Source organism: Nannospalax galili, unplaced genomic scaffold, assembly GCF_000622305.1.
Source record: "Nannospalax galili isolate Female #2095 unplaced genomic scaffold, S.galili_v1.0 scaffold54, whole genome shotgun sequence".
Taxonomy (NCBI): Eukaryota; Metazoa; Chordata; class Mammalia; order Rodentia; family Spalacidae; genus Nannospalax; species Nannospalax galili.
Window position 1 is genome coordinate 14583355 of NW_008341028.1, and position 19326 is coordinate 14602680.

A 19326-nucleotide genomic window follows, 5' to 3' on the forward strand; every position below is an offset into this window, starting at 1 on the left:
ACAGCCAGTCACTACTCAACACTCGTGACAAGGAAGAGTGACAACAACATGGTTTTGCTGTCCCCAGGCTGCACCCTACAGGGAAGGGGCTGCATCCCCGAGACTGTGGCTCTACCCCACCTCCACCCCAGTCTTCTGACTCTTCTAATAGCACCCTCTCACTCCCTGCTCCAAGACAGACCTCCTTCCTGACTTTGTGACAAGTATGGCCACAGGAACAGCCGTCTGTTCCTAATGGTAGACCAGAGGGCACAGACAGAAAATAAATTGCTCCTGTTACTCAGGACTGTCAGGAACAGGTGTACTCCAGCAGCTGTCTCATTCACACCTAGCCAGAGTACTTGAAGAATGAAGAACAGGTATAAATCCCCCACCCCTAGCACACGCATATACACCTTAGACCACCAGCCCTCAGTCTTCATACTGGTTGGAGTTCTTGTGAGCTTTAAGACACCTGATAGCTCTTCAGTGACATCAGAGACTTATTGGGAAGCCCCACTGAGAGCCAAAAGGCAATAAGGATGATTTCAGTTCTTATCAAATCACACCTGTGCGGAGCTAGCAACCAGCTGCCCCCAGCTGAGATGGTTCCGGCAGAGGGACCCTAGGGGAGGACACCGAGGGAGGGGAGTAAAGGGAAGGGGATCCAGAGTAAGCCCCACTCCTGGCCTGTCTTCCCACTTGAGGTCAGACCCAGAAGGACCAGACAGCATAGTTCAAACCCTCAGTGTATATGTTGGAAAACTGAGGCCTAGAGAGGATCTGGGTCTGGCCAAGGTTTCCCAGCTGGGGCAGACCCAGTGAGGACATGGTCTCTCTGCTGAGCCCAGGGTGGCTGCCCCTTCCTGCCCCTTCCCCTTAAGTCTCATCCCTTGAGGCCACCTCAACCCCAGCCACCCAAAGTCCATTGTCTGTCTCTTGTACTCTGTTCCCAGGTCTCTCTGTTCCTCTGTCCTTCCTTCTCCTTCATACTCAGAAACACAGAGGTGGCCTCTCCTCTGTTCCCTGCTTTCCTCATTTATGTCACAAGCGTTGTTGACTCCTGCTCTATGCCTGGCCCTGTGATAAATGCTGGGAATGCAACAGTGACTGAGATGTGTGTCAAATAGACTGAAAAAGAATAAGAGCTAAGTTAGAAGAAGTACAGGCTCTGATGAGTGCTAATGGAGGAGGAACGCAGGCCTGAGAGAACAGGCTGACGGTGACCAGAAGGCCAATCAGAGGTGGTGCCACAGAAGCCGGGGGCGCGCTGGGGGTGGAGGTGGGGGATGAACAGCAGCAAAGCATGAGTTGGTGGGAGATAGGTACCCAGGAAGAGGGATGGGTATGTGTAAAGACCAGAAATAGAAGCAAGAACACATTGGAATATGAGAGATTAAGAGGCCACAGCAAAAAGAGGGGTCTGGGGAGATGTGGGCAGAGGAATAGACAGGTGAACATATACAGGCCTTGGTGACATGGTAAGAACTATGGTATGTGGGCTGGCCAGGCAGTGCTGATGCTGAGAATTGTCTTCCAACCACCCTTTGCTGGGAAAAGCCCCAAGGTGAACAGGAACCAGGGGTGATAGGCATGGGAGTGTGGGTAGAAGTCAAAGGACACCTCTGACCTCGAGAAGCCCAATGCAGTTGGTATCCTCAGTTTACAAAGTGTCATTTCACAATTTAATCAGAGACCTCCTTATAACCCAAGGACCAGAGTTTGTCAGAAGCAGACAAACCAGAAGTCCTAACCAGGCCTCCCTCCCAGGCCCTGATTCTTGCTCACACACCTTGTCCCTCAGGGCAACTGGTGTAAGCGATACACCACTGAGTCCCAGTAGTGCCCCTAGGAAGCCACCGGTACTTGCCCAGCCAGACCCAGAGGGCAAGTTTTCTGAAGGAGAGCATCCTTAAGCAAAGCCAGAAGCAAGGGGAACCAGTGGATCTGGGGTATGGGGGCGGGGACAGGATAATCATGAGGGTGCATGGTGGGGAGAGAGAAGGCAGGTGAGCTAGCTGCATCTGTGGGAGGATCCCAGGCCATAAGGGTTCTCCTGTTTCTCTCCTCTTCTCCAGGTCTTTCTCCAGGGAGCCAACGAGCTCCTGGTCAACAACCCCAACCCCATGGTGGTGACTGCCCGGATGGTTCCCAGCTATGCTAAGTTTAAGTGAGTAGGTCAGGTGAAAAGGGAGGGGAGGGCAGAAGACCTGGATGAGGGAACCTCCCCTCCCCGTAAGGTCCCTCTGAGTCACACACACACACACACACACACACACACACCTTGGTCTGAGGCCCCAGCAGACCTGAGTTTCTCTTCTAGAAAACCTTGGGCTCTGGGAAGGGAAAGTGGGGACCTCTCTTGAGCCTACTCTTGAGAGTGTAGGGGAATCAGACCTGAAAGGCAGGAGAAAGCAGTGTGTAAGGAGGCCAAGAGGGGCCTCTTTTCCCTGCCCAGGAGCACCTCTGTCCCTCCAAACCAGACTGGTATCCCAGGCCCACCACCCCACAATCCCCATTCCCCATCAGGTTCAAGCTTCTGCTGCTGATTGTCCAGGAAGAAGGCAGCCTAATGCCATCTTGAGCAGTCTTGTCAGGAGTACCCTCCCTCAGCCTTCTGGAGGTGCCTTGCCAGCCCTAACTTGTCCCCCACTGGTCCCAGACCTCCTTTGGATTCACAGTCCTCAGGAAGGGATTCAGGCTAGTCTGATCACTGAAGGCCACAGCGGAGGAAGTTCCCCAGAGAACTTGTGCTCTCTGTGACAGCAACTCTCCTGGAATTGGCTGTCTACCCATCATTGCCCAAGCTGACTCCCTACTCAGCTGCACCCCTGTGGAGTTTTCCCACCCTATGAGCCCTGATTGCTTGTTGGAGGAGTTGAAGTCCTTGTATGCTGATACACACACCAATGGGCCTAGAGTGCAAGCACCCGATGTGCATGTGTGCCCCTCATCTCCCGCACAACAGGCTCTCTGCACTACTCAAGTATAATCCAAGATTCCCACAAGTTGGGAGGAATTATTCTGATAAAGTCTTTCAAAGATGAGGTAGGGAATTGAAGTCCCATTTTAGAGTAAAGCTGACCTACCCATTAGCTACACAGCCCATTTCCAGACCAAGATAAGCCTTCTCAAGGCTTGGGCCAGGCTGGTCACAGGGTAGAGAGTGCTAACTCCTATCTCTTTGCCTCTCCAGGGCCAGTCAGACAAGGCAGGACCCCACCTCCAGGGGGCTTCCCCTTACCCAGCTCTCCTTCCCCACCTCATCACCTATGGACTTTGATGTGCCTCAAGTCAGCCAGAATGGGTGTCCTCAGGTATGGATCCTTCCCTACTGTGCCCTTCACTGGTGCATATCACCAGTAATTCCCCCATGTGTTCATTCATCCATGCCATCAGACTATTGAAAAGTGCTGCATCCTGCTGCTGCTCAGGACCCTGTGCCGGTATTCTACACAGAATCCACCCTCGGGACTCCTGGAAATATTAAACATCCACCCAGATCATGTCTAATCTAGCAACAAGCCAACAGGGACTATCAGAGCTATGACAACCAGAGACAAGGCAACACGAAGGACAAATTGCATAGCTTGGCATGGGGTGCCTCAAATCAACAGTCACAGAGACAGAAAATAGAATAGTGTTAGTAAGGACCAGGGAGAGAGCAGAGCAGAGAATAACTGATTTGGGGGTGTGGCGCATCTGGGATGATGACAGAAGGGATGGCTTCAATATAAATGCACTTGACACCAAGTGTATGGTTAAAATGGCAAATTCTATGTATGTATATTTTACTGCAATAATTTGTGCATGTGGTGTGTGTGTGTGTGTGTGTGTGTGTGTGTGTGTGTGTGTGTACATGTGGGTGCATATACATGTGAAGGACAGGGATCAATGTCCAGTGTTTTCATTAACTGCCTCTTGGTGAGTTCTAGGAACTGACCCCTGGTTCTCTGGAAAAGCAGCCAGTGCTCTTAACCACTAAGCCATCTCTCTAGCCCCTTTCATTTTGTTTTTGAGACAAGGTCTTTTATATAGCCTAGGCTAGCCTCAAACTCTCCACCCATCTGCCTTACCCACACCAGCCCCAGGAAAACAGGTATGGGCTACTATGCCAACTTTGTCATAAACTTTAATTATTTTCTTTTAATTTATTATTATTGTGTGTATGCATGATATGGGAGGGGGCCATCTGTGATATAGCACATTTGTGGAGGTCAGAGGACAACTTTGTGATGTCTGCTTTATGTGAGTTCCAGTAATCCAGCTCAGGTCCCAGGCTTGAATGACAAGAACACAGTGTCAGCTGGGACATGGTACATGTTTGGAACAGACAGTAAAGCATGTGTTTGAATATGCTGGGGGGAGAGGGTACACCAGTCATGGCTGGGTTCAGTCACAGCCAGATTGACCTCCCTCAGTCTGTACTTCAGTGGAAGCTTATTGTGCATGGTAGAAGAGCCTTGGAAGACCGGGTGTTCTTGGAAGTCCCTCTTGTCATCTGTCCATTAATGCTCATGTCTGGTACTCCAAAACCAGAACAAGACATCCTGTTGGAGCTCCAGCCTCCATTCAAAGGCAAAGTCATTTGAAGAAGGCTCAGACACAGGCAGGAGAGATGGTGGGCAGGGAACTGTGGGATAAAGAGGGACCATAGGGACCGAAGCTTCAAACCCAAACCAATCCTCAGCCTGATTTCCCTAGAGTCATCTCACACATGGCCCTGCATTTTTGCAGAAAATTATGAACCAATCAGCAGCTGTCCCTAGGGGCAAGAGGCGCTGCCTGCTTTAATGAGTAAACCCCTCTCATCCTGGCTGCCTCTGCTACCTAACTCCATGTGAATGGGGGAGGTGCCCCTCACTCCAGACTCCTCCAGTGCCTTTCCCACATGTGAGACTGGACACCAAAGGCCCAGCAATGGCAGGACATTTGCTGAAAGTTACACAGCACCATAGCAGCTGAGCAGGGTTGAGAGCCGGCTGACACCTACACAGAGATGCCCAGGTGCCAGCAGGGAAAAGAGGAGAGGAGTGGATTGAGGAAGGAAGGGCTCTAGTCACCAACCCTAGACCCAGAGAACACACAGTCCCTTTCTCTGTCCCCTCTGAGCTCTATCTGAAGTTGATGGGGTAGGGACTGGGCCAACATAATTTCTAAGGATGGTCCTGTCTGAAAGACTGTTAGTTTCCCCAAAGCCACCACCATACTAAGCATTGTGGGTAGGGGCTACAGGACCCGGAAGACCTATATCAGACTTCAGCTCTATGGCTTGCTGGCTGTGTGACCTTCAGCAAGCTGTGCACTTCCTTCAGATTTACTGACTACTGTCTGACTGAACAGTTAGAACTGAAAGGCTAACCAAGGCCAAGGGTCCAAACTGTCTTCTTCAGAGCCACACCCCACCCCCATACCAAATAGTCTCTCTGGGGCCAGCCTCAATATTGTGTCTCTTGCTTTTGGTGAACCCCACAGAACCCCAACTCAGTTGGACCTAAACACGAAGGGTGTCTATTGCCACACATCACAAGTCTCAGTGTAGGATGTTGCCAAGAGTAATTCTCAAAGTCACAAGTTCTGACATCTGGAAATCATTCAGGTGGCTAACAGTTCCTGGGGGCAAAATGTCCCAGATACCCAGCCCAGATATGACAAAGGTTAATGAAAGAGTACGGTATTCACGGTATTCACGAGACACTGGAAACTAAGCCCTCGCCCAACAGACTTTCACTCTCAACTCACTGGCCAGAATCAAGTCACGTGTGCTTCCCTGAACCAATCACTGAGGAGGGTGTGGCTCTGCCTTGCTGGTAGCCAAAGCCAACAGGTGTTAAGAATGGGGCCCACCTGAATGAGAGAGCTCCAGAAACACATTGGCTCTGAGGCTGGGAGGGCTAGGGTGTATCAGGAGACCGGCAAAGCCTGAGTTGTAATGAGTGAGGTATGATAGATGGGTAGTCTGGCTGGGTGTAGCCCTACCTGCTGGACCCGCCCACCAGGTTGCTCCTCTAGCCCCACCACCTGTAGAGTTAAAGTGGAACCCCCCAGGAGCTGAAACACAATCAAGAAGGAAAGAGACCCCTGTACCCACCTCCTCCCATCTCAGCCCCACAACCAGTTTTCCCAAGCTCTTCTGTCTTTCCCATCACCCCGAACTCTGCTCTAGTGCTGGCCTAGCTTGCCTAGCCCATTGCAGCACGTCTCCCCCCATAGTCTGCCCTCTTTATCTGTCCTCTGAGAAGCTGGTGAGACATGCCCTGCCCTGACCTACAGCCTTCCCTTAGACCCCTCATCCCTCTCACCCACAGGACCAAACTCTCTTTGGCTAGCGCTGCCCCTCCAGTCTCCAGGCTCATGCCCCCACTTCTCATAGGTAGGACTCCCTGTTTTCCACATCCAAGCAATCCCTCTCACCTCACTCTTGGTCCAGAATGGCCTTGCTCCTTGCTGCTGCCTCACCCCTGAGGTCTTCCCTGCCCCAGTCAGAGGTGTGGTTTTCTCCTTGTACTTCCCAGCTGCCACCACGGTAACTTGCTCAGGCCTCTGCGTGATTACAGGAGTGGGTGGGTGTTCACACATGTGCATGCATGTGCCTTATCCCCTTGGAAGCTAGTAAACTCTAGGAAGTGGCAGTGTCTTTCTCCAGGAGCGCCCTGCAAGTATCTATCATGGGACACCAGTCAACATTTGCTGAATTCAGTCAAACTGAACATTCGCTAACTAACAAAATATCCACTATCTCCTTCAACCTCACAACAGGCTTTCAAATGTGGTGACAAGGCATTTTTGACAAGAAAACTAGATCCCAGAGAGGGGAACAGACCTGCTATGGGTCAAATAGTAAGCTTGAAGCAGCCTTGGGCTCAGCATCAAGGGGTCCTAACTCATTAGAAGCCCTAGCCAGCAGGAACTGCTGGTCCTCCCAGCATGGCTCCACAGTGCCTGAGCAGAGCAGGCAGTGGTGGGTGAGAGTGAAAGCAAGGGTGGGCCCAGAGGAAATAGGAAGAACAGGGGCCAGGGATCCATAGAAGGAAGATTCTGTCCCCAGGGAAGGCAAGTCTTCCTCAGTGGCAGAGGGTTAATGGCTTTTCTGAAGATCACAGCTGAGGGTTAATCACATTCCTTAATTCCACAGCCCACCATGGCCTCTCCCATTAGCGTCTTCAAGGTCAGGCTTACCCTATCCCCACCCCCACCCCCTCACCCCTGCACAGCATAAGCATCAACCTCTAGCACCATCACCCACACGAGACTCTGATAGCAGATTGTGATGCTATGTACCAGAAAAATGGGGAGAGAGAGAGAGAGAGAGAGAGAGAGAGAGAGAATATGAATATGGCCCTCCCTCCCAAGTCAAGATCTGAAAGCCTCTTTCCTGGGAGTCTTAACCTAGAAATCCATTCAGGGAAGATGCTGTCCCTTATCAGCCCCTCACCACCTCTTGCTTTGTAGACGCCATTAGTAGATCTGTTAATAAGTCCCAAAGCAGACAGTTAGCATCCATTAAATAACCCTCTCCCAGAATGGGGGCAACAGATGAAGTAGAAGGAGACTGAGCCACAGTCCCTCCTCCTTGAGGGCCCTAGTGCCTGGCAGCTGGCCCAGGCCATGTGGATAACTCCTCTGGCACCCAGGAGAAGGGAGTGGCTCTGGGAGGGGCTTGAGCTGGGAATCTGTCCTGAAAGATCAATGCTGAGCTCCACAGAGCCTGGAATTGATTTCTATGGCCTAGTCTGATGACCAAGTGGTTGTCCTTAGGTTTCTACCATGAATGTCTCAAGGGCACACCCATGACCCCAGTCATTATCCCAGTGTTCAGGGACATCTGGCCTTGTCTTGACCATAAACCATCTCCTTGGGGACAGGGACAGATTTAGCTGAACCTGGAGCGGGAGCTCTGGAGGATGGAAGCAAGCATATTAGTGTGACAGGCATCAACACCCCACCTCCTCAGGGAGTGGGCCAGTACTGATATTCCTCCATTCTGCATCAGTAACTCCTGGTGCGTTTCGCACTGCCCTTTTTCAGCAATCACTAATCCCTGCAGGGGAGCAAAAGGTAGGCACCACTGCCACTGTTGTTGACAGCTCCTGACACAGCAGAGGCAAGGTTGCCACTTGGAGAGTCTGTGCTGGTGACCCACAGCCCTCCCTGGGCTGGGACCACATAGGGCTGCTTGCTGAGAGTTACAGGCTGACACCCTACCTCCCATCTCCCCACCTTCCTGTCTTTGCAGATTCTGGGCTTTCCCAGTGGTCTCCCCCTGCTTCAGGGTCCTTCAGATGTGCTGAGCTCAGCACTGCCTCCATACTTTGCAGCTTGTACCTTTCTCCCACCCAGAAGACCTCCCCTCTTCCTTCGTTCTGCCAAATCTTCCTTCAGAGCCTCTTCTGGACCACCCAGAGTTTTGTGTGGTCTCTTATTTGGGCATCAGTTAATGCTGTCTTGTTTCATCTTCCAAGCCATCCCCATGTGCGCACCCCACATGCTACCTTATGGTGCCATCAAGTCACCTGGGTCTCTGATGGCCTAAAGTCAGACACCAAGGTTCTAGACTCTGAAGGCCTATGTGGCCTTCAGGAAGGGACCAAGGAACTTGTATGAGGGAAGACAGGGGCTAGTGATAAGGGCTGAGGTCATGTCTAATTTCATATTAATGCTACCACCAGATATGGCTGTGAATGTTGGTGCAATACTTTGGGAAACAGACATACACCTAATAAGTGCTGTGGCACATGCATGTACTTTCACTCCACAATGATTTGTAAGGATTTACACTAAGAAAATAATCTGGGATACAGAGGCCTGTGGCAAAGAGCACTTAGTGTTATTATTAAAAGAAAAATCAGATGGGGGGGCTGGCGAGAAGCTCAGCAGGTTAAGTCATTTGCCACCAAGCCTGACCTGAATTTAATCCCCAGAATTGATATGGTGGAAAGAAAGCTGACTCCAGCAAGTTGCCCTCTGACACATACAAAATAAATGAATGAATAAATGCTTAAAATAATTTTAATGTATTTATTTTTATTTCATGTGTATGAGTGCTTGCGTGTTATGTATGTAAGTGTACCTATTCATGTAATGCCCATGGAGGCCAGAAGAGGGCATCAGATACCCTGGAACTGGAGTTAAGGATAGTCATTAGCTACCATGTTGGTAACTGAACCCGAGTCCTTGGCAAGAGCAACCAGTATTCTTATCTGCTGAGCCATCTCTCCAGCCCTTTAAAAATAATTTTAAGGAAAAAAATTGGAAAGGAGAAACCAGAGCACTTGAACATGACAAGATATCTTTTGGGGAAGAAGAGGTTCTGTTTTGTTTTTTGAGACAGGGTCTTTATGTGAACTAGGCTGGTCTTAAATTCTCTATGTAGCTGGGGCTATCATCAAGCTCTCTATATAGTCCAAGTTTTCTTTGACCTCATAATCATCCTGCCTCTACCTCCCAAGTGCAGGGATTATAGATATGTGCCGCCACACTTGGCCACAACATACCTTGAAGTTACTGATGTCTGAATAATGACAGCTTCTTGGGACTCTGGCTATGTTTAGGTTTATATTTAAATGAAAAGGGTAGATAGTTCTATATACAAAATATGCACAGAAAAAAATAGAAACAGTGATATGAGTAGTTGTCCAGTGTAGGAATGTAGGAATTTTACCTCCCTTTTCTCCTTTTCTGTATTTCTAAAATGTATCCAATCAATGTGAGTTGCTTTTTATAACTGGAACAAGCTCTTGTGCCATGTAATAGACACACATGCAGCCAAATGTCTTGATCTAGAAGAAGGTATGACCCTATACCTACTCCCGTGCTCTCCTTCTAGCTGTCCAAGCCTGGGGGACCCCCAGAGCAGCCCCTGTGGAATTAGTCCTTCCTCTTCCAAGGCCGAGATGGAGCCACCAGTTTCTCAGAGGATACAGCTCTGGTGCTGGAGTACTACCCCTCTGCCTCAAGTAAGTGCCCAGTGCCCCCCACAAGGGCAGTATTCATCAGGAGATCTGGGACATTCAGGTCATGCCTTTTGCAGAGACAGGCTCAGGGTCCCCAGGAGGCAGGAAGTCAAGTCCCCCAGTGCTGGTAAAAGACTAGAAAGTCTGGCTTGGATTCATGTCCACGGGGCAGCTGCAGGACAAAGCCAGGATACATGCCTACCCCTACTTGGACACCACAAGCTTTCATTATGCCCATCAGTGATAAGGGAGTGTATAGGAAAAGTGGGGTGGGGGAACAGCTGATCCAGAGTCCCATTTACACAGTATAGATCAAGGCCACCAGAGGACAGAGACAAGGTGATTCAGAAAAATATTCATTGATACAGTATCCGCTTAGCGTTAGCTTTGAGCTCATAAAGCCCTGAAGATCCAAGGAGGAGGACCATGTATGCTCAGGGACATGCAGGAGAAGACATGGAGGCAAGGAGAACTAGGTATCTGAATCCAAAGACAGAGAACACATCTGAGAAGTCAAGGCAGATGGAATGGGAGTCTTCAACAGGAGCCTCAGCTGGTCCTTCCTTCACAGTGAAAGGCAGCAAGCCATGGACCTTCAGCCAGCCCCTGGGAACCTCTGTGTTGCCACTGACACCCCATCTATATCGAAAGATGCTGACAGGAAAAAGTTTGAATGGGCTGCATGTGGAGAGGCTCCCCATCACTGTGAGTCCCCACCCCTGACGGGTCCCCCATCTGGTCTCACCCCACCCTAGATGCTACACCTCTGTACACCTATAGAAAGGAATGTGGCTTCTTAACAGCTTCTGTCAGGGTGCCCAGCAGGGAATCCAACTCCTACAGATAGATGTGAGGAGCTCCCCAAAAGACTAGTCTTGTCTATGAGGTTAAAGAGCCAAGCCAGGGTGATCCCCTGGGAGAAGGCATTTGGGGCTCCTGGAGGGTAGTGGCAAAAGTTTTCACTTTCCACTAGACCTAACAAGACTTGCCTTGCCTTGTCCTCCTGAAGACCCTGGGAAAAATGACAACCTTTCTAGATCTCATTCTTCACCTCTAACATGGGAACCACACACCCAGGGACACAGTCTTTCTGAACAAAGAGAACATTGTATTCAGGCCTTAGAGCCAGACTGGTTGGGCCTTACCACTTACCAGCTTACATGTGACTAAATTCCTTTTAGTGAGAAAATTACTTATAGCGTCAATGCCTCAGTTTCCTTGTCTATAAAATGGGCACATAGTAAGAACACTTCCTCATAAGATTGCAATAAGATTTTGTCAGGAAACACATAAAGCACTCAGAGTAAATTCTCAATAAGAGAACTTAAATCCTGGCCACTCCAGAAGCTAAAATGAGAGGGCGGAAAATTGGAAGCCTGCCTGAGCTACACAGTTCAAGGTCTGTCTGAGCAACTTAGTGAGACATTGTCACAAAATAAAAAATAAAAAGAAGGCTGAGGATATATCTCAGTGGTAGAACACTTGCCGCCTAGCATGCTAGCAGGTAAGAGACTATAGGTTCAATCCCCAGGGCAAAAAAAGAAAAGAAAGCAATGATAGGAAAGAATTGTCCTTTTTGTTGTTTTTGATTTTTTTGACATAGAATCTTAAGCATCCTGAGCTAACCTCAAACTTCTATATAACCACACTGAAAACTCCCGATTTTCCTACCCCACTTCCTAAGTGCTCAGATTACAGGTGTGCACCACCACACCTGGCATCATTATCTATTTCTGTGCTACCTTTTCCGTAAATACTTGTGACGACACAGAGGGAGCTTCTGCTCTGCCAGGTGAGTGTGGAGGTGACAGTCAGGTGTCTAGTGCAGTTGAGCATTGTGTGGAGATGGTGAGGGGAGCAGAAGTACAAACTCAGCTCTAGCATCCCTCCCCTCTTCCTTGACATACTCCTTCTCCAGGAACCTGGAACAGTAGGTGGAGCAGAGGCCTGAAGCCAACCTAACCAAGGTGTCTGACTGTCTCTTCTCCTCCCCAGAGCACCTACCTAAAAACCATCAGTGGTGAGGCTCCCACAGTGGATACCTCCTTCCAGTTGCTTTCCTCTGAGGTAAGGAGGGTGGCCTAGAAAGGTCAGATGTGTACTAACTAACTCCCATAACCCCTCAGTGAGTGACAATGTCCTTTCTTTTGGAAGGAAGACTTTGCTGCTCTGGATGGAAGTGCCTAAGGGTAATTTGAGGCCCCAGAAACTGAGAGAATGCCGGGTAATATTAGGCACAGGCAGAGAAGAGGGCAAAGGGACATCCAGACCCAAGAGTCTATCTCTGTCCCAGTCCAAGGCAAGCCTGCTTTTCTGGTATCAAAGTCACATGAAAGTGACAAAGGATATCAGTCCCTTCCTGCTTCATCGCAGACTTAGTAGATAAAAACAATACCGCTTCCTGGTCACCACCTCTGTAGGGAGGTACATGGCTGAAACCAAGATGTAAGCAAGCTATACTTCCAGAACATGAGGAAGAATGTAATCGCAAGTTCTTTTGGGGTGCATATGGACCCAGATCCCAGTAGTGTAGGACTGATGGTCCAGATTCCTTGCTGGCTACCAGCCAGGGTGCTCTCAGCTCTGAGGACTGTCCACATGTCTTCTAACTATGGTTTCTCTCCAGTGATGCCAGAGGGCACATCTAGTCCCCATCACACTTTGAAATTTTGACTTTCTCTTCTGTCAGCAGCCAGAGAAAACTCTGTGCTTTTAATTTTACTTATTATTTATTTATTTATTTATTTATTTATTTATTTTATGTGTATGAGTATTTTGTCTGCATATATGTAAGTTCACCCATGTATGTAATGCCTGCAGAGGTCAGAAGAGGACATTAGATTCCCTGGAACTGTTTTGTGGGTGCCATTGTGTGGGTGCTGGGAACCAAACCCAGATCTTCTGCAAGAGTAGCCAGTGCTCTTAACCACTGAGCCATCTCTCCAGACCGGACTCTGTGCTTTTAAAGGGACTAGATCATCTCCCTGTCTCAAGGTCTATTGTGTCATACAATCCAACAGAATCACAAGAGTGATGACTCATCCTTTAGTGGTTCCAAGGATTAGGGTATGGGATCTTGGTACCCATTTAGGGATTTTGCCTGCCGCAGCAGAGTTGGCACAACTGGAAAGATACGAGGGTACGCCCTGGCAGATGGATAGCTGCTGTCCCTCTAGCCAGCTCCACATAGGTTGAGAGTTCAGCCCAGATCCTGGTCATAGGCTCCAGTATACCTGACACTCACCTATTGGAACTTCCCACTTCCCTCAGAGGCACTAAGATGTGGGCAATTTACCATGAACTCAGGAAATGTTCAAGAGCTGATTACGGCCTAATCTATTCTTGCTAGCTTTCCATGCCAGGAAAAATAGCTACCAGCTTTGGGGTTGCTCTAGGCCCTGTGGCCTTACCTATGAAGAGCATAGGAACTCCGTGGTGTGGGGTATGAGAATATCTGGGAAGGTGCCAGGACAAAAGCCTCTCTCTGCTACAGGTTCAGCACTGTCCTCTAGAGACACTGCCAAGCCCTGGTTCCATGGCACCCCCACCAACCCATGGCAAAACCAAGTGCAAGAAGAAAAAAGCCTAGAAAGGGAAGGTACAGAAAGCAAAAGACCCCAGGCTAGCAAGATAACTTAGCTGGTAAAGTGCCTGCTGCCCAGGCCTGACCACCATAGTTGGATCCCTGGTACCCACATAAAAGTGGAAAGAGAGAACCAATTCCACAAATTTGACCTCTGATCTCTAAATGCCCACTGTGGAATGCTCACACCCATCCACTCCCACATCAGACACACGTAATCATTAAAAAATTGTAGCTCAAAAAAAAGCAAAAGACCCAAAATCAGGGAAACAGGATTCTTTTTTAAAAAATGTTTACTTTATGTGTATGAATGTATTGCCTGCATGTATGTAAGGGCACCCATGTTGTGTAATGCCCGTGGAGGTCAGAAGACAGTGTCAGACCCTGAAACTGGAGTTACAAATGGTTCTTAGTCTCCATGTAGATGCTGGGAACCAAACCTATATCCAATGCAAGAGCAGTCAGTGCTCTTAACCACTGAGCCATCTCTCCAGCCCCAGAAACAGGATTCTTGGAGAAAAATGTGACACCCTTCCTAAAGGAGCCCAGTCTTCCAGGTCCTTTCTCAGGGTCTAGGGTCTGCCAGCAGCCAGTGTCAGCCTCTCTCCACCTCCCTCTGCCTCCTGCCTTGCTCAGGGGTGCATGCACCCTGCAACCGGAGGGAGCACTAGGTACCCCTAGCCATGGGACTGGTGTGCCCAGACAGGCAACAGGCAGGTGGGCAGGACATGTTCCCAATTGCCCAGGGGCTAGGTACAAAGGTCTCCAGTGATGAATTATTCACTGGAGCTGTGCTAAGTGCAGAATTAATCCCTTTCCTTCCAGCTGGCGGCCTCACTAAATTATCCCTCCAAGTCATGCGGGAAAACGCTGCCGAATTCATTTTGCTGCTGAGTGTTTTGATCTGGGCCTTGTGATTTTAGCTTCCCCTTTCCTCAGCCCCCTCCCCCTGGAGGAGGGTAAAAACCCTTTTAGTAATGGATTTCTAAGAAGAAAGGGAAAGAAAAGAAACCAAGATTGGGTGTGTACCAGAAATATAGTACTTGCAGAAATTTAGACCCAGCAACCAAGAATTCATATACACAGGTTCTTTGCATGTATATACTCTCACACAGTCACACATGAATGTGTACAGGTATAGTCACATATGTACAGATATGTACCCACTCACATATCTCCACAAAGTTGCCTTGTATTTAATGCATATGTATACACACATGTGTAAAATGTCAGGCATTTTCACACCTGCATCAGCACATAGAGTCTAATCGCTCTGTAGCGCAACTGTTTCTTGATGACTCCACCTGAGGACTGACTGGTTATTAACCCATATTCTGGAATGTTGAAAACCAATTTAGGGGTGTGCCAAGGATAGTGCTACTGGAAGTGGACTTGATGTCAGGTTCTTGCAGGCACAATGCCTGTCTATTCTTTCATGTTATGCAGACCCCCTCCATGCCAGGTACTGAGCAAAGCAAAAATTTTACCTGACCTTGCAGATTGAAATGGGGTCAGGTCCAGGGGCTATGGAACCTATGTGCTTCAAGGTCACCTTCAGTTAGCTTTGGGCATGGCTTTTGCCTAGTGCCAACACTAGGTCTGTTGACTTCCCACTAAAGTGTGGAAGGAGAGTGTTGAGAATGCATGAAGGGGTCAGGTGGTACTGCAAATAAATCTCAAAGGGCCCCTTCCGTGCCTGCCCACACCTTCACTATAAAGCAGCTGCAAATATTATGCATCAGCCCCTATGTTCTAGAGTTGAGAGATATTACATTGAAAAAGACCAAAAAAGAAAGTCCCTCCCTTCATAGAGATATCAGGGAAACATGGAATAGAATGAACACATATGTTCAAAAACAGATACCAGTGAATGATGCATAGCCTGACGTCACTTAAGGTGATGAACCCAGAATCCCTGGGAAGGCTGTTTGGTATCTCTAAGTAAAAAGTCTGAGTACAGTAGAGCTTAGCTGCTATAAGAGGCCAGGGTTCTTCCACCCTGCTACTCCACCTTAGGGGAGGCTGCAGCTTTGTGGTGGCAGGTCCCTGGTATGCTTCTCTGTGTGTAACCTATGGACCAGTGATAGCAGAGCCTGAGCAAGGACCACCAATTAATTCTTCCCAACACAGCCTAGAGCACCAGGAGCTATTACCGTGAACAAGGTGGCAGAGTGCCGTGTGCATTCCAGCTGCTCTAGAAGGGCTTAGGGTCATAGGTTTCTTGGGGCGCCTGGACTACCTAGCTGATAACTCCATCTTTGGGTAACACCTTACACATGGGCCCGGAGGGCCATAGAGAGGAAGTGCTTCCGGTGCCTGAAGACATAGTCTCTTTCCTGTAGACCTCCAGGCCTAGGGAATTCAGTACAGGCTGTTCCAGTTCATTGGACATTTGGTGAGCTCAGCCGCCCACACCCACCATTTCTACATCACCCACTCTTAGAGTTCAGGCACCAAAGCATGGTGGATTTCCAAGTGGAAACAGGAGAGGTCTCTCTTAACAGCTCACTTGTACAGGAACATCTTTGGCCACATCCAATACCACAGGTGGTCATCCTATCCTTCCCTGTTGCTCTGCATAACAGAGAGCTCACTCTCTGTTAGGAGCGGTCCTTCCCAGGACACAGCAGCTGACATTGTGCAAACCCCTGGCCTCCTGGGCCTCCCTTTGCCCCAGGCTCCTAATTCTGCCTTCTGGGGCTGCAGCATACCCCAGGAAACCTCCTGCACAGATGGTATCATCAGCCAGAAGGCATGCTGACAAGCTGACCAGCAAACAGCCTGCTGGCTCAGTAGTTGGAAAGCATGATCTCTGGTTGGGGATATTGTGCTTTGAGGGGCAGGGGTATTAGAAAAAGGTTTTGGTTTTCCTCTCAGGTATTATTTCTCTGGGCATTTGCTGCCTATGACATCTGCCTTAAGCCAGGGTTCTATGTGTAGCAGAGTCCATTCAGCAAAGCACATAAAACTACATCATGTTGCACCTGCATGTACACAGAAGTCCTGTTTTCCTTAGTCAGTGAAGTTGGCCTTGGAGACCCTGTAGGTGCTAAGAACCCATAGCCACTCCACATAGATATGTAGAAATCAACCGTCGGTCTCCTGCTTTCCCCCTCTGATCTCGGCCTTTTTTACTTTGAAGAGCAAGATGTGTTCACCCAGGAGGCTCTGCTTCTCCAGGCATGGCAGCCTGCCTCCTTCTAATGATCTGGTTCCCAGATCCCACTGCACCCTGGGTGCCCTCCAGCTTGCAACCAGCCTCTTTGAAGTGCAGCCCATGCTGAGCAGCTCTCCCTGGCCTGACCTGGGTCATTTGAAACATGGTGTGCACACAGTAGGTGTTAATTGGGCCCATTCTTGCCCCTGCCTGAAAATGTACTTTCCCATGAATGAGACAGAACAGGGACCACATGGCACCTGGGTGTTCAGCAACATTTCCCTTCTTGGGTTTGGAATTTTCAGGATTCGGTGACTGACCCTGGGTTGAGGAAGGGAACACCAGGCAGGCAGAAGTCAGGTTCTCTAGTGCGTGGCCCCTCCTCCTTAACCTACAGCCCCAAGAGGCATGGGGAAGACTTGGAACCCACTGGATGCTTGGAGTTTGGTACAAGGAAGTACATTTGAGAACCTGTTCTCGAGGATAAGGTGGTTGGCACAGTCCAGTTGGCCCTCCCCTCCTCCTTCCTCTCCTGGGAGGGGGCGAGACAGCCTTTAAGGCCATGAAAAAGGCTACCCTAATGCTTTCATTACAAAGCCCCCTCTAGACTTCAGCCCAGGGTGGGGACAAGTGGCTAGAAGGGGAGGGAAGGAGACAGGCACAACCAGACAAACTTTTGAAATTTTTTGAAAGCCACACATAATGACCTTGGGCTGGTCCTTAGAGAAACCTTGACCCTGTCTCCTCTATTTGTCTGTCCTCTGGAAGATTCTAGTCCCACCCTCCAAGAGTCCAGCTCTGAAAACATGACCACAGAGTGATGATGGGCCCAGAGAAAGAGACTCTTCCCCTCCCAGCATCTCACAATACCCTGACTATCCTCCCCAAAGTCCCCTGTTCTCCCTGTCTTCACTGTTCCAGGTCAGAGGCAGGAGAGAGAAAGACCTGTCCCACACCTCCTGCTCACAGCAGCCTTTTGTCACCAGCTCAGGTTCAGTCTAGAGGTCTTCCAGTCTCAGATGAAGAAGTAAAGGGCAGGTGTGAATGAGAAAGGAAAGCCTGAGCTTCCCCAGTGTCAGCATAGGCCGTGCTGCCTCAGGTCACAGGTGCAAGGTGTGGGGCAGGGCTCATCATCCCAACTTCCAAGGTTCCCATCTGCTTTTCACAACTCCTGAGTTCCCCTCCACTGGTATTTTGTACCCTGGGAACAATATGGCCTCCACAGTCTCTTGGCTATCACATCACTCCCCCGTGCAGCCCACCTCAGAGAGGAGGGAGTCTGGTGCTTCTTTCAACACACACACACACACACACACACACACACACACACACACACGGTCCTGTAGACTCTCCTTGCTCACATCTCATGACAGAAGCTCACTAGCTTCCCAGAAACCCTCTCTGGCCTCTCTCAGCTCCTTGTAAACCTCGTGCTTTTTGTGTGGTTTCCTTCACTAGCCCATCTCTTTGCTGAACCCCTCTCCAGGGAGCTCAGCTCCCGTGTTCATGTCAGTCCTGCTGATGCTTGCAAACTTTGTTTTTACCTTTTTTGAAACAGGGTCTCATTATGTAGCCCAAACTGGCCTTGTACTTCTGACCCTTCTTCCTCAGCCCTCTGAACGCTAGGATTACAACACCACTTCATTGTCTTCCCTAGCCTGAACCCTTCCTCTCTAGGGCTCCTTCACACATTTCACTTCTGATTCTCACACTCCTGCTTGTCCCCTCTTAACAATACTCCTCTTTAAAATTTGTTTTATTTTTAGTATGTGTATGCATGTGTGATCTCGTGTAGGTATGTACACGAGTGCAGGCTCCTAAGGACAGAGGTCTCAGATCCCCTAGAGCTGGAGTTACAGGCAGTTGTGAGCTACCCAATACAGGTGCTGACAATTGAACTCCAGTACTACTCTTAACCTCTGAGCCATTTCTCTGACCTCTGACAATACTCAGTGTCCCCCAAGACAGTGAAAAGCCAGCACATGGGGTGGCACTGGACCATCAATCTTTGGTTAAGCATGTGCTCTCCTTCATGAAGCCAAAGACTTTTTTTTTTTTCCAAGATCCTCCAAGAACTAAAGCAGTGAGAGCCACTGAGTCTGGGAACCCATCCTCTGGCACCCGAGTAAGTCAACCTACCCTTACCTGGCACTTTGTGTGTTTCAAACTTAGACATATTGAAATATGCCTGTGGTATTTCATCTTCTTCATCTCAGTCCATCTTTTAAATATTTTATTATTTTTATTTATGTGTATGAGTGTATTGCCTGCATGTATGTAAGTGCACCCATGTCGCAAAATACCTGTGGAGGTCAGAAGAGGGCATCAGAGCCACAGGAACCGGAGTTATGGATGGTTGTTAGCCTCCACATGGTGCTGGGAACTGAACCTGGGTCCTCTGGAAGGGCAACCAGTACTCTTAACCTCTAAGCCATCTTTCCAGTCCCCAGTCCATCTTTTAGACTCGCGGTCATGCCAGATGCTGATTTTATAACACAGATTCCTGCCTGTCTGCCACTCCAAGCTCTGGATCACCTGTGATGTGGTCAGCACACTCAATGCTGTGACACACACACACACACACACACACACACACACACACACAGTACACATCCTCCAACCTGGATCTTCTCTGAGCCTTACTTTAATCATCC

At 49.2% G+C, this 19326-nt stretch overlaps 1 protein-coding gene across 1 annotated transcript in view; it reads left to right on the forward strand.

Moving 5' to 3' along the window:
• Positions 1–19326, forward strand: part of Ccdc33 (coiled-coil domain containing 33) — an 82323-nt gene that overhangs the window by 26275 nt on the left and 36722 nt on the right. Inside the window, 5 exon segments of the mRNA XM_008836488.1 lie at positions 2058–2149; positions 3176–3296; positions 9806–9935; positions 10504–10637; positions 11928–11999. Of these exon segments, the coding sequence (XP_008834710.1) occupies positions 2058–2149; positions 3176–3296; positions 9806–9935; positions 10504–10637; positions 11928–11999 (549 nt within the window).